The sequence below is a fragment of the Ptychodera flava genome, chromosome 18, assembly GCF_041260155.1.
Source record: "Ptychodera flava strain L36383 chromosome 18, AS_Pfla_20210202, whole genome shotgun sequence".
NCBI lineage: Eukaryota > Metazoa > Hemichordata > Enteropneusta > Ptychoderidae > Ptychodera > Ptychodera flava.
Genome location: NC_091945.1, coordinates 4,223,380 through 4,239,414, shown reverse-complemented (window position 1 = coordinate 4,239,414; position 16,035 = coordinate 4,223,380). Strand labels below are relative to the sequence as shown.

The 16,035-nt window shown below is 38.1% G+C and overlaps 1 protein-coding gene across 1 annotated transcript; it reads left to right on the top strand.

The window, feature by feature from the left end:
* The first annotated feature begins 4,839 nt into the window (after positions 1–4,839).
* Positions 4,840–15,669, top strand: LOC139116698 (uncharacterized). Its single transcript, XM_070679291.1, has 7 exons — positions 4,840–4,945; positions 6,529–6,664; positions 6,980–7,117; positions 13,789–13,974; positions 14,168–14,626; positions 14,997–15,151; positions 15,441–15,669. Exons 2-7 carry the CDS (start codon positions 6,571–6,573, stop codon positions 15,663–15,665), a joined length of 1,257 nt encoding a protein of 418 aa, XP_070535392.1. The 5' UTR covers positions 4,840–4,945; positions 6,529–6,570; the 3' UTR covers positions 15,666–15,669.
* Positions 15,670–16,035: the final 366 nt, after the last annotated feature.

Genomic DNA, 16,035 nt, shown 5'->3' with positions numbered 1-16,035 from the left:
TCGTGGGAGATCGCAGGAGTCATTGACTTGAAAAAACAATATGAAAATAAATAAAGTCCAACACTTCCTCACGACAGTTTATATCTTGTTTGTACAGTTTACTCACTCGGTTAAATTCAAAACATGAATTAAAGTATCATTATGATGCCGACAGAGTTCCCTACTAAAGGAGCTTGTCCTTAATCTTCCTTGATTTATATATATATATAATATAATATATATATATATATATATATATAATATATATATACATACATACATACATACATACTACATACATACATACATACATACATACATACATACATACATACATACATACATACATACATACATACATACATACATACATACATACATACATACATACATACATACATACATACATACATACATACATACATACATACATACATACATACTACATACATACATACATACATACATACATACATACTTATACATATATTCTGATATATGTTCTGATTTTCATACAATAAGACCATAAGTTAACATCATGTGACGACAATTTACGGTGTGCCATGTTAGGAATAACAAACGCCATCGATTTAAACTTGGCAAAATTTCAGGGCTATCATCTTCGGTGATTCTGTTTTCAATTGAATCTGGCACCGAGGCTTAATAAACATCTTCCGAAGAAACTAAAGACAGAATCACCATTATTTGGGAGACCAGGCTCCTTCCAAGTGAATGATTTGTATAGCTGTGAGTGCAAATACGGATTGCGTCCATGCTTAAACCTCTGCAAAATATCATATAGGCTAATAGGAGGCTTGACTGTTTCCTGGAGGCTAGACTTCTATGATATTATTGTAAAAATCCAGATAAAGGACATGTAACGTTGTCTATACCATGATCAGGATAAGAAAAATAAAACACACAATCAGGTATACATTTGAAGGTTAGGTAGGAAGGGCAATATAAATAAACGGTTCCTCGTAATCACCTATTCCACCTTTTATGATTATGGATTAATTTATGGTTAATTTTTAATACGGTAAAATAGCAGCAAATACTGCCGCATTGTTTCATTATTTTATTGCACAGACATTTTACGCAACACCTTCCCTAGCAACAATAATACTCAATAAAAGTTTTATTGTACCTTTGATTTCATATGTGCAAAGGAATGGCTTGCCACAGTGCAGCAACTGTTTCATCTCCAGCATGCTGCCTCTCTTTTAGGGATAAATATAGTTTTACAGTATAAGGTCTCAAGACCGCTGTATAATATGTTTCGGGACAATAGCACAGAGGTCAAAACATTGAGTCAAAGTACTGTACACTAAAAAAAAATTAAAACATTAGTTACAGCCTTCGGGAAGTTAAAAAAACCGCCGTATTCGTTTGCTTTATTTGCACTCCCGTAAGTTTGAGTTTTTTCCGTAATCTTATATCTTTTTCTACTGCGACAATCACATTTAATCGCTTAGTATACTCCTTGTATATAATACCTGTATATACAATGTCTATTGGCAGTGTTGACTATTGAATTCATCAGGTCATCAATGTTGATGCGATGAAATGTACTAAGAGTGTTGACAAGCTGAATACTTCTCATTTTCAAATGCTGAAATTTTCACAGTATTTCCAACTCTAGAAGTTCTACGATTGAAAACATTGCAGAAGAATTTAAACCATCGTGATAAATAGGTCACGGTAGTTGGATATCAAACAAGATGTAAGACAAATACTGAATGAAATATCAAAAGTTGCATCTACTTATCCCTGTGAATGACCAGTTTTCAATAAAAATAATATTTATTGCGTGTTTTTCTCTTGTATTGTGTTCGATATTTGATGTATCTGTCACAATTCATTATGACAAAATTATTGGGTATGATTAGTAAAAGATCGTCCGCCGTCTCTGTTGCTCTGGCAGCAAAAAACATATCTTTTTCTGGCCTTAATGTAATCGTCTGCTTCATCTAAAGCGAAAGTTTATTGTGACGAATTTATTGGTAAAACCTTGTATACGACATTCTGATTAGACGAGAGATCATTCTTCCTCCGATGCTAAAATGCTGCCCTTTTAGCTCCCCAAGCCAGGATATGCGGAAACCAATAAAGTGGAGGGCATTTAGCTTGCAGGGAAATTTACAGGGTAATAAAGAAATAAAATAAATAAATAAATGATTAATTTAATTAATATTATTTTGTTAGCATAGGTGTAGACTTTTTCATCCTCCTTTTTGAAATACCTCAATGTACTTTTAGCGCTTTGCCATACTTGCAATGTCACTTTTTGTAGTCTGCCTCACTGGACATCAAAGATGGCCAAATACACTACTTAGCTGACAGAGAAAGATTTCCTAAATGAAACAGCTGACTTAGTCCAAGTACAATGCAAATTTTGCCAAGTTAAAGTTCGCGTTTCAATGTGAATAAAATGAAATATTAATGATCGTTATGCGTAAAATACTGTGTGCGTTTATCTTCAACGTAATCCCAACTTTAAAAAAAAACTCGGTCTCGGGCACTGAATTTCCGACGTTCGATCTCTCGGACGTCCGTTTTCTGCATTTAGTGATTAAACGAGACGAGAATACCAATATAAGACGACAAAGACACACAAGTTGATATAATATGATAGCAATAACCCCGCCGCAGTCGGGTATACACTCGATTTTGGTACAATTCGCTCCATATAGCACTCGCCTATCGGCTTGTGCTATATGTCTCAAACTTTAACAAAACCCCATTTATACCCGCCTCTGGCGGGGTCACTGCTTAATTACATCAAATCTTTACGTAGAGAACGTCTGTTTTACACGATACTTCTATGTGACTGATTAAAATTCGTGGCGAGTAGAAAAAAGTGTCACAAAAAGCAATATTTGGGAAAATAAAACACTGTCAATCAGAATTAAAATATATGTGGAAGATTCACAATTTGCCTGACAAGTCAAACTGCCGTCATGCCACATTTGGGAGGAAAGGCACGCTTACTATCTTGTTTTCACACTTTTCATCACAACTGTGCAGGAAATTTACTGGCCAGAGTCTATTACGGTTACTTTTCATACTTTGCTCAATTACAAGGTGATATCCTTGATTTGAAAACGATTGTACGACAATGAACGATTTCAAAACCATATCCCTGTGCTGTAAATTACCTTCAAACCTTGAAATCGGCCAAAGCGGACTGAAAACCTCAATTTTAAGGGCAACTACAGACTCTCTCTCTCTCTCTCTCTCTCTCTCTCTCTCTCTCTCTCTCTCTCTCTCTCTCTCTCTCTCTCTCTCCAACGTAAACCTGAATTCATTGGGAAGAGCGGAGATGAACTTGAGACACTCATTCACACACAGTTTGATGTGAAGGGGAACTGGAGGCGCGACCCAATCAAATGCTGCAAAGGAACTCGAAATGAATGAAGGAAAACGACAAGGTGGTGAGAAAAGCAAAGACGCACAGCCTGTGATTCGATCGAAATCAAAATCATAATATGATTCGCTTGAATCTTGCCAGTAAATCGACTGGACCAAGGTTTTGCATTCTCAACAAGAAGATTCGACGCCAATTGGAGAACTCTGCATTTGATTGGCTGTGGCATGATTAAAATTGTCGTCTCAACGAATCCGAAAGCGCGAATAAATTCCGAAATTCCAACGCGACAGCGTGACACGCCATCATGTCGGGCAGCTTGAGGCTAAGTTTTGATTTATATTTTAGTCTTGAGTAGCTTGATGAACTCAGCTATGAATAATTTGTACCAGCAACGACGATTTAACAACTATAACTATTTTTCAGTTTCCTTTTGGACGTTTTTGTACGTTTTACATAGATTGTTACCGTTGCAAACTGAATTATATAGTCCTGACTTGAATTCATTTACATCATAAACTGCCCCTTATGTATCGTGTCTGTGAGGTTAATACTTTGTATTTCAGCATTGTATATGATGTTCTCCTAATTGGAGCCAAAGAAATGTTTTTACAGAACAAAAATAATAAAATTATTAGTGATTAAAGTGACGATAAATATTTAACTACAAGTAACACTGAACCCTCTGAGCACATACAATTCCACTGTACGTGGTCCACGCCAGAATCCCACCACAACTAAGAGTATTCTGACTTCATTGTAAATTATGGATTGCTTGAATCAAAACGATACACATCAAGGAATGTCAATTTTCAATAATAATAGTTAATAAAATAAATTAATAAAATTAATTAATAAAATAAATTAATAAAATTAATTTCTAACCCGAACAAAAGAAATATGTAAGTCAAAATATATTTTCATGACTATCACTCAAACTGAATTCAAGTCCTACAGGTAATGCGCACTTCAGTCGTGTTTTCTTTCCCAAACAAAGCCCGTTTACAAGCAACTGCAATTATTCATATTCTCGCATAACGTAAAATTATTAGACTCTAAGCGTGTGTCTGAAGCTTCTTCTTCCTCATATCGACAACAGTCTACGAAAAAAGATGAAATTTTTTGTAGTCAATGAAATATAAAATATATACTGTTTGTGTAATACCAAAGACGTTAACAGAAACAAGAAAACAATGAGAATATCGCATCATAACCTATGGTACATTGCGGCCAGTCAATCACGTTTCCCAAATTTATTTCGAAGAAAACTTATTTCGAAGAAAATTGATTTCGAAGATGAACTCCTCTTCGTGCCTCACATTTAGTAGTAATACTAAATTCGAGATATTTAACAAAAGTCATATTGACAATCTATAAAGCGCGTGGCAAATGTCAATGATATTTCTTAATGTAATCTACAATCATTCTTGAATTTTGGCGTTTCGACATAACGTTTAATATTCGATAGTTGGACGTTATTGGCGCTGTTCCGACAGCTCAACCCAGCGTATTCGTAGTGGCCATTCAACTGGTCTGTACCGTCAGCGACCTCGTATCCATGAGTTTTATCAGGATTACAAACTTGGACACATGACTCTGGTAAATATTCGGTTTAGTGAAATTTATGATGTTATTCGTACGATCTGGCGATGTGTAGAAACTGAATGCAATAAGGTATGGTCTCCGTGTCTGCCATACGTGCGACGTTGGTAACATATGCTGAAGTAAGATATGAACGTCCGCGAAGTCGACTGGCTTGATATGCTTGCCTGCCAGAACGAGGTCTGGCCTTTACAGGTTGCACTTCTGTTAATGGAGTGCTCACTGTGTATATCATAAGGTGAAATGTCGCAAATAGACAGGATTTTATGGCGTAATGTTGGATTTTACACAACAACATTGGAAGATGCAATCATTTGTGTATACGTGTCAGGGAAATCCCCTCTTTCGATGTAGGGCAGGAAATATTGTGTATCACTTGTTACAGCTGTAAAGAAATAAGCATTATTAACGGCAGAGGGGTCGAAAGAGAAAATGGGGAGGGGGCACGAAAAAAACCAGGGTGGGGGGCTTGTAAATTCCAGTGTAATATAGGGGGCTCTAACTTTTCACTAAATGCATATCATACCGATAAATGACTCTGAACGGGGCAGAAAACAAACCTTTCATGAACCAGTTTTCTTAGGTTTTCTAACGAAACATCTGTGTTTCAATGACTGATGAACAATTTGCAGTTTGTGTTTGTGAACACTGTCACGCTGACAAGTTGTCAAAGTGTGGTAATGAGAAATGACAGCAACAGTTGACTATAATTGGGCGACTATATAACAAGGGCCAGGAAAAAGACGTTCAGGAAAATAAATCAATTTTAAAGAATATAGCTAGTTTTACATTGATTTCTTTTTCACAGTTTGCCTTGTAGCTTCATATGTATAACATGATGATATCTTTTTATGAAATTTCAATTTCATATTTGTTGCACATTTCAAATTACCTTTTCGTAGAGGTTAAATTGAGGTCAATTGCCAAAACATGTGAATGCACAAAGGAAAACAAATTGTTCATAGTTTATACCCTTTAGACTACTACAGTGTTAACTGAAATGACTGAAATGAAGTTCAAATTCAAAAATCAAATTTCAGTGATACAAATGCCCTTCTTATGAAGTACATTCATATCAGTTTTCAAAGTTACATAACAACACGGATATAGCTAGTTTTCTATGGGAAAAAAGTTGTTCAAAGTTTTTGCCATAGACAACCATGTACAGTGAAACGAATTTTTGGGGTGAAATTCCAAAATCAAACTCATTGTACAAATTTGCCTGTTAGTCACCATATTCCAGTGAGGTACATTCGCATCAGTTTTCAAAGATATGAAACTCCAGAGATATGCAAGTTCTGTATTAGGAAAAACATTGTTCATAATTACAGAGAAGGATTGGATAAAGTGTCACCTTATGGACCTTTTCAAATCTTGGTTGGGAGAGCCCCTTTTTCTATTATTAAATTTCTTGAGAGCTTTATGGTAAGGCGCAAAATGAAATCATGGCACGTTTATCAATAATAAAATGTCTGCGCCTATACATATGCCTATACATAATGATATATACTGGCACAAATATGCGTGTGCCTGTATACTTATAAATTAAAATTAATATCGCCGTTTTTCTACCATGGCAGCTGGTACGGTGAAATCCACATCGCTTCCTAAGAGGAGTGGACATGTTCGAGTGGTTAGAATCCATATCAGCCTTCAGTCAGAGCATTCGTTTCCCTCTCATCGTTGGTGGCGAATTTATTCTGTTTTGGCTTTCTAGTAAGTAAACATAGCCTTTATTCATACTTGCAATGACCATAAACATGTTGAATAAAAAAGACCATGAACCGTAATTTGCCCTTTGCAGCATACCCTAACTTGGTAACAATGACCACGTCTTCGTGAGTCTCATGGTGAAAAACTGTCATCCTGGCCTCGGAGAAGGCAAAGTGTGTGCAAGTTAAAGTTTGTAGAAGTTCATTTCGTTGCAACTGGAGGTGCAATATATTACATTGAATAACAAAAGTTTGTATAGTATCCTATCACTCCAAATTTTCCAATGTCCAAATTCTTTCATTTCTTATCCCATAACAGGTCAAGATGAACTGCTAGCGTTGACTGTGTTGGTGGAAATATGTTTAATATCAGCCTTATACACTGTTTACACGTTGTCCCGCGACTGCTACTTTTTCGTCGCTCGAATCGTGCGTGAAGACAATCTATCCAGAAAAAGTAAGCTCCGCTAAACTGCTCTCACTACATCATATATCAGGCTAAAAGAGTAAGTGCAAAGGGGCGCTCACTGGCGTGATTTTTGCTCTCTGAGAGAAATGCATGTGCATGTGCTTGGAGTGCGAACGGCAGCAACCTAAGCGTTGAGCAGAGCAGCTTATATTGACTCTTGTCATACTATATATCTGTGGTTGATTTCAATCAAATGTTTTGTTAGTATTGTCTTGTCTGTGAGTGGCAGACGTTCAGCGCTGTTGTCAAGAACAAAATAAAATCACCGACTGTTATGATACGACCATTGGCACACAAGAGTTATGTTTGATAAGGTCAAAGGTCAAGGTCGAATGGTTTCCATTGGTCTTGAGGCCATTTCGGCATTTTGTTTACGTATAAAACAAAACAAAAATAAATGATGACTACTTTCCTTATAAATTCTTATCTTATGTATTAAATTATGCAAAACACAGTGGGTGAGAGAAACAACATCAATCATTAGTTAGAATGGTTGATATAACAGTTTGTGTTTTACAATGAATAGCAATGACAGATATCGATTCCTATTTGACCAGTGACTGACATATCATAAACTACTATTTTTCGATAATGAGGACTTTGAAGTATGAATTTTAAACTTGAAATTAAAACACATAGATAACAACAAGGTTAATGTTTTATTGCGGTGCATTTACTAGTACTTGTTAAATGCTCACTGCTTTCAATTTTGTCTAGTCTCATAAACGTCCTTTTTCACAGAGGCAGTGTTCTCTTCGGTTCTATAGTCATTTCTAAAACCCTGGTGATTGCTCTTCTTTTTTTTTTGTATTTAAAATTGTTTTATTGGTAACATTTTTTTAGTAACATGAACTTAAGATAAAAATGAAGTACAGTGCTTAGTTATCTACAATTTTGTGTAAAATTGAAATCCATTTGTTGCAATGTCTCTCTAATTTGTCTTTTTCCAGAGCTATTTCGTACTCTAGATGGTAGTTGAATTTCACTTGCAACATAAAAGCTGCAAAGTGTGGTTTACTCTGTTTCATTTTCATGGCATAGATGTGTCTTTGGCTAACAGTAGCAAGTGATTATGAATGTCAGAGTAACCGTCAACGCCAAAGAGCACTTCATTTAAGTTATGTCTCGTGAACAAACTGAGAGATGCCTCGAAAAATGTGTGAAACTCGTTCCAGAAGGTCTCAGTGAATTTACAGGTGTAGAAAAGATGATCTAGTGTCTCGTTGCTGTTTTGGCAGAATGAACAGAGCGGTGATTGGTCCATGCCTCTTCTAGATAAATCGTAGTTTGTGTATAGAATATGATGAAGAAGTTTGAACTGGAATTCACGTGTTTTGTGTCTATGGCTACCTTAAATGGTGTAGACTATATATGGGAGACCATGGTCCAGTAAAGTCATATTCTCTTTCATAATATCGTTCATTAATTGGACTTAGTTCCTCTTTACTGTAAATGGCGTTTCTGATGCTCTCCCTGGTAACTTTGTGGGAGGGTCGAAAGTTACAATTAAAAAAACACATATTCATATTCATCTTTAAACACCGGTTCAACCAGCAATGGCTCCGGCCACCTAACTCTGAGACATGTGATTGCTCCATAAAGAAGGAGGACTTCGTTCCCTTGGAGGTTTTTGTTGGTTAATTTTTCCCATGACAGATACCCCTCCTCGGTAAGTAAATCGAATATAAATTCAAACCCTTTCTGTCTTAGCTTTGGATTATAGACAGAATGCCCTCCAATTAGAACATTTCTGTTGTTCCAAATTGTTTGACAAGTAATGTCAATCTCAGAGTCATTGACCTCAACATTGCAGACCGACCAGGATTCAAGCATTTCTTGGTAGAATCTCGGTAGGGGCAGACTGAGTGAGTTAAATCGAAGTTACACTTGAATAGGTACTTTCCACCCACAGATTTTAGGCGATGGTCTAGAAAGAGTTTCCAGGGGTGTTCTATGTTTTCATCTAAATACCTTTTAATAAGGTTTATACGCATAAGCTTGTGTGTAGTTTTCACATCGGGAGCCTTTAAGCCCCCCTCGGAAACCCCTCTGACCATTACCTTTCTGGTTATTCTATCTTTCCCATTCCAGAGGAAATTGAAGATAAGCTGTTCAAATCTCTTAAGAATTTCAGGTGTTATTGTGGTCATTCTCATGACATAATTAAGTTGTGATAGGGCGAATGTTTTCAAAATCTGAACTTTGCCCATGAGTGTCAGGGATCTCTTTTTCCATGTTCCCAGAGTTCCTTCGATCTGCTTGAGTGGTGTTGCATAATTGAGAGTGGTGTTTAACTCTTGGTTATACGAAATGTAAATTCCTGCAATTTTGATTGGTGAAGTCGGCCATTTGATGCCAAATGGTTTTTTCTTACGTCTTTTCCACTTACCAAGCCAAATAGCTTCCGTTTTAGTAGGGTTGACCATCAAGCCTGAGAGTGAGTGGAACTCGTGCAACATTTCAAATATTCTCTGACATGACTGTTCATCTGTTACAAAGGTCGTCAGGTCATCCGCAAATGCGGCATATTTGCATTCACCTATTCCTGACCTGATACCCTTGACATTGGCGTCATCATTCAAGTTAATTAAGAATATTTCTAGCGCAAGGATGAACAAATAGGGTGACAATGGATCTCCTTGTCTCACCCCCCTTTCAATGTTAAAATATCCGGTACTGAAACCATTGTTCATAACGCAACTGCTCAAGTCTGTGTAAAATGTAATGAACCATTGTTTAAAGAGTGGGCCAAACCCGTATGTATTTAAACATTCCATAATGTAATCCCATTCTAAACTGTCGAAGGCTTTCTCAAAGTCTATGGCAAGCAGTATTCCCGGGAGGTTGTTTTCGTCTGTATGCCAGAGAATTTCCTCTATCAGCCTGATGTAGTCACTTATATCCCTGTCTTTGACAAAGGCACTCTGCTGGCAGTTAATGAGGCTAGGCAAAACATTTTTCAGACGATTGGCGAGACACTTTGCAGCTACTTTAGCGTCGGCGTTGATGAGAGAGATCGGTCGCCAATTTTTGATGTATTTGGTGTCTCTCCCTTTCTTTTCTATTAGTGTGATCACACTTTGTCTCTGGGAGTTGGAGAGACTCCCGTTTTCGAACCCATAGTTGAGAGAATCAACTACTGTTGGCCCTATTGTCGGCCAAAATGTTGTGTAGAATTCTGCTGGCAATCCATCATTGCCAGGGGTCTTATTTCTTGGCATCATGGTGAGGGCACAGTAAATTTCATTGTGGGTTATTGGTGACTCACAATTTTTCATGAGCTGGTGCCCAAGTTTGGGGATGTTGTCATTTTTCAGGAAGTGGTGGTCAGTAATATCCCTTTCTGGGTTGGTTTTGGAGGAGTAGAGAGTACTGTAAATGTCTTCAGCTCAGAAAGAATGTCTTTCTGCGATGTTTTCAGTTCATTGTTTGCGCCAATGATTCTTTTGATATGCCCTTTTCTCCCCCTCCTCTTCTCCAGCCCTAGAAAATACTTATTGTTTTTCTCCCCTTTTTCATGCCATCTGACTCTTGAACGAATAATTGAACCTTCAGTTAGTAGTCATATTCCCTCTCGAGCTCTGCTTTTGCATTTTGGAGTCTGAGGATGTCGTCCTCTGACGCATTTGGCCTGAGGGGGTCTCTAGATCGGAAACTGCTCCCTCAAGTTCATTGATACGTTGCTTTTTGAGTTTCGCAATTTGTTTTGAGTATGAGATTGAAAATTTTTTAATCTCATATTTCAGGAGGTCCCATTTGAGGCCTTTGTCCTCTATTCCGTCGTAATCTTGGAGCCATAGGGTAAACTTTTGGGAAAGTTCGTCAATGTAAACACTGTCCTGTAATAAGCTGGTATTTAGTTTCCAATATGACGGACCAAATGGTGTGGTGACAGGGTCAAAGGTCAGAGTCACTGCTGAATGATCTGTGCTAACGGAAGGGATAATCTCGGTGGAGCTGATATCTTGTTGCAGTGACTCGCTGATAAGGAAGTAGTCTAAGCGACTTTGTGTTATGGAAGGCCTGTGTCTACGCCAGGTGAAATGAGTGACCCCGGGATTACATACTCGCCATATATCAATCAAAGTGTGATGTTCTAACAGTTGCAAAATGCTCTCCTGACTTTTTGCCAATTAGGACCACTGGAGCCCGATCTGTCGATTTCATTATTAAATGTAAAATTAAAGTCTCCGCCGATGACAATTTCTGTGTCTGGTTGAACTTCATGAGACGACAGTATGTCAAGAAGTTCCTGTGTGAATTGAACATGAGATTTTTCATCATTGGGAGCATAAATATTTAGGAGCAGGAAGTTTCTGCCATCAATTGTTACATCTAGCAGAATGTACCTTCCATGCTCGGATGTTAGTGTTTTGTTCACAGTATGATTACAGTTGCGTAAAATAGTCATGACACCTCTACTATTATGTGTCCCGTGAGAATAAAAGCAGTCGCCCGAAGCCTGGGATGACCAAAATTTCTCATTATCTGACGTGCTGTGTGTTTCCTGAAGGAAAACAATATTTGGCTTCTTATGTTTTAACCATGTTAACACCTTCTTTCTTTTTTTAAATTTTCTGCATGTTTGATGAAATTGGAATATTTTAAAAGCACACTTACTTCCATTCTGTTGGTTGTTACCTTTTTGGGGATAGAATAGTAAAAAACAAGGATAAGAAAAGGACTTAAGGAGAAAAGACAATTCCTTCTAAATCTAATAAAAAAAGTTCTGGCAAAAGTTAAAGATAGTTGTTGTCGCATGACTTGAGTGAAGATGATGTGGCAGTGTAGCTCTCCAATCTGCTGGTCGAATGTTCATGCAGTCGCATGGGTGGTCTGAGGCGCGGTTCTTAAACCACATCGAGTGTTGGTGGGGGTCCAGAGTACTTGACTCCGTCGATGTACAGCATTCCATTCCGGAAGATTGGTTTCTTTCCGTCCTTGTAAGCTTGCGCCATGATCTTGTGGTACAGGCGTTTTTTCTTGTAATCTGCGGGGAGCAGGTCTTGTTTGATGTAGATTCTGTTCCGACTAGGGCTTGCTTGGCTTTGCGTAATATCTGTTGACTTTTCGCCAGTAGAGTGAATTTCACAATGATAGGTCGTGACCGATTGTTGGTGATGCTCCCTCTTACTGGGGCTCGGAAGGCTTTTTCTATTCCATGATCACTTACTTTGAACTTGTCCATAAGCAATTGTCTGGCAACCTCCATTGGCTTTTCGTTTCTTTCTTCCTTTACACCGTAGAAGCGGAGGGAGCATTCTCTTAGTCGACGTTGTGCTCGAGTACTTTCCTCCTGTGAGTTGACAGACTTTTTGTTCGAGGGAGGCGATCCTGGTTTCATTGTCGTCGGCTTTGGTAACCGCATATTCACTCGATTTCTCGAAGTCGTTTTGCCTCTCCTCGAGTTTTGTTACTCGATCTTCGACATCTGATAATACCAAGAGTTTGGTTTTGATCGTGGTGACATCTGTTTGCAAAGTTTCCAGTCTGTTGTAGAGCATTTCCATGGTGATTTTATCTGGAGAAGGTTCTTCCCCGTCGCTGGCCTCATGTTCATGAGGGGTGTCGTTTTGGCCGTCGCTTTGGTCTGAAGCAGGTCCAGTGAACGCTGTGATGCTTTTTTGCTTCTTTTTCTTGCCTTGCGGTGGTTGGATTCTCGGCATTTTCGGTCTGCGGGGTGACTGGGTATTCACGGAGGTGATGATTGAGTATTGGTACTCAGACTTTCTGAGATGAGCTGAAAACTTTGGCAGATTTGGAGAGCTGAAGGTTTAACGCACTTGTCTAGTTGTACATGGTCACGTCATCGATCGACACTTAATGTGTGATTGCTCTTCTTTGAAACATTTGCTGTGTGCTCTATTAGTTTTATTTCAAGAGTTTTGTCTGCTGCTCGAGCTCATACCACCCCTCTATTCAAGCTACTGGGATTCTTAATATCTATAAGCAATATGAATTTAGTACTTGTACTTTTATCTTTGACCTTAAAAATAGTCATTTCTCACATTCAGTATATCGTTACCTCGATCCAGTGCCTCATAGTTATTCAACACGTCTTAAAACTTGTGAAAACTTCTATATTCCTAAAGTTAATCTTACTTTGAATCAACACAATTTTAAATATGCTGCAACTAAAATAAACTTCCAGATTCTATTAAAAAAATTACGTGAAAGAAAACATTTAAAACGTCACTTAAAAGATTGGCTACTTAAATGTTGATACATCTTTTCCACAAAAGTCGTGGGGTGTTTTGGTCACCTCATCTTGTTGTTTTCTGAACTGTGTCTCATATCATTTTGTTTCTCGCTATACAGTTTTGATCTTTACTTGATTTGAAATATAGTTTGCAATTATTGCTACAGCTCTTACTGTCTATAACCACAGACGTCCACCTTATGTAATCCATGTAGTATAAATATTAGGGGCCACAACTCGACTAGTTCAGAAGAACTATATTGTGGTCCCCGCTAGGAATACTTGCTAAATTATAGAACATAAATTTAGCAGTTGTACCGATTTCCCTAGCTTCATTTTCGCATGTGTTTTTTGAGTGAATGTAAGTTTATAATTCTAGCGAAATAAATTGAAACTGAATATCTTCATCACTTTACATCTGATTCACTATTTAAAAATATCGTTTTTCCGTTCAATCCAGATGGAAGAGCGGCTATGGACGACGAGGTGGAAGCCAACGGGCAACACGCAAGATGTGACCGACAAACGTGTAAACGACATCCACGCATAAGTACTGTTGTGAAGAATTATATCACAAACATCATTGGTAAAAATATCAACGTTGGTACTGGAAACAGCATTGTGACTGAAAAATCGCCATGTGTTTGTGAGTATACTCAAAGAATTGATGTGTGCGAATGTTATTATCCAACACTTACATTGTTTTACAAATAATTACGCAATCATATATAAATTTGGCATGTAGTATTAAATTCTTTCAGCCCGTTCGTTTATCATTACAGACCTCTTGCAACAATACCTTTTATTTTTCATTTTCTTTTTTCTATTATTCAATACAGCACAGCACTGCAGGGGGGACATTTCGTCACGACGAGGTTCACGTACCAACGATGACTACATCGCAAGAGTGTGGGTCGAGTTGGGCATGAGACGAAACGGTGATGTTGACCTGCTTGACTTCAGGAAAGCAGAAGATGAGATCGTGAGAACACAAGGTTCCCCGGCATTCGGCAAGCGATGTAAAAAGCGATACGGTCGAATACGGAGGTTTCGTAAATGCTGCGTTGAAATTGACATTGAAATAAACACAGAGAATGCCTTAGACACTCTTGAAAGAGACATTAACGATGGTACCTTCCGCCGACTTGTCGAAGAGACGCTGTTGACTGATGACATTCGGCAGATGGCGGGAACCAATGATATCGTGGTGAGGGTAAAGGTCAAAGAAGAAAACTTGCAACAAATCAGAAATGCTGTGCGTTGTATGGACAGCCAGACAGACAAATCAAAGATGAAAGGTGAGCAGTCCTATGTGACGCTGAGTTTGCAGATGAAAGTACACAGAGGATCGTTTGCGAGGCTCCTTTAGTTGCTCCATCTTCCCTGCATTTGACAGTTAAAATCACTATTAAAAGATGCAGTATTTTATCTCAAACAAGGAAATGTTGTGACATAATTCGGCACTCTACCGCGTACTGTGCCTGGTTTTCGACTCAAATTGTAATGAGGATAGCGTCACCTGATACTGTCGTGCTATATTAGTCCTCCTGTTTTACTCCAGCTGCCTCAACTGTCTACTACAGATACAGTTTGAACTGAGACAATATTTATCAACTACGATGAATGATTATTTTAAATTAATCTAATCTTTCTGGTTTTTCCTATAAGGCTGTGTCAATTTCGACGAGGGATCCGACACTGGTTATTCGTCAGATGATGACTTTGATTGCGAATGCGAAGTTAGCCATCCATTGTCATGTACAGAGTATCTTTCTCTGGTTTTGGTGTCACTACCTGGACTCGTTTTGAGTTTCACATCTTTGGTAAGCTCAGACAGTGAGAATACTCCAATAAGTGTTTACTGAGTAAAGGGGATAGGCAGACACATTAATAGTTTGTGCTGAGGAAACTTGACCCTTTGCCCAAACCGGTTTAGTGATGACAGGTCTGATATCGAAGAGATGTTTTCAATTGTAATCTGTCGGCACTGTTTTTTTCTGATTCTCTGATTCAGGTTACCTTGTATTGCAGGAAAGCACTGTAAGTTGGTCAAGCAAATCTGCCCAATATAAATCAAGGGTATGCATATCAATTCACTTTTTCTTCCTACAGGTACTGAAGGATATCTTCCATGTGGTTCGTTACACATTCAATCTCGTCTTCATTATTAAGCAACTGGACTTCAAGACTTCGCAGCTCCCGCCAACGTGTTATGATGTAGCTCAGGATTTTGGCAAAGCCGCGACACCACAACGTGACAAGTGTAGCTTAACAAACATCAAACCGAGAAAACCTCACAAGCCAAGGAAACGCAGAAGCAGAAATAAAGCCAAATGAACTTCAGATCTTCTTTATATCAGACGTGATTTAATCATATCAGTGCTTGAACTGTGTGAATACATGTATGTGTAATACATGCACATCCACAAAAATTGTACCATTTTCAGAAATACGTTTTTTATCCGAGTATGTGATCACCTGCAACTCAGCAGCTATGCAATTGCAACAGGGCATAAAGGTTAAGCTAGTTGTATCTTCCATTGATGTGTATTTGTTGAAAGTTGATGAAATGTTATTGAACGTCCAAGTATGTATGCACGCATGTATTCGTGTTATTTCAGCTACAGAACGCCCAACGTATACGCCGATACCGTGATTTTGGCAGGAGATTAGCGTACAGATCGGCAAAGTTGCTTATGGTGTGAGA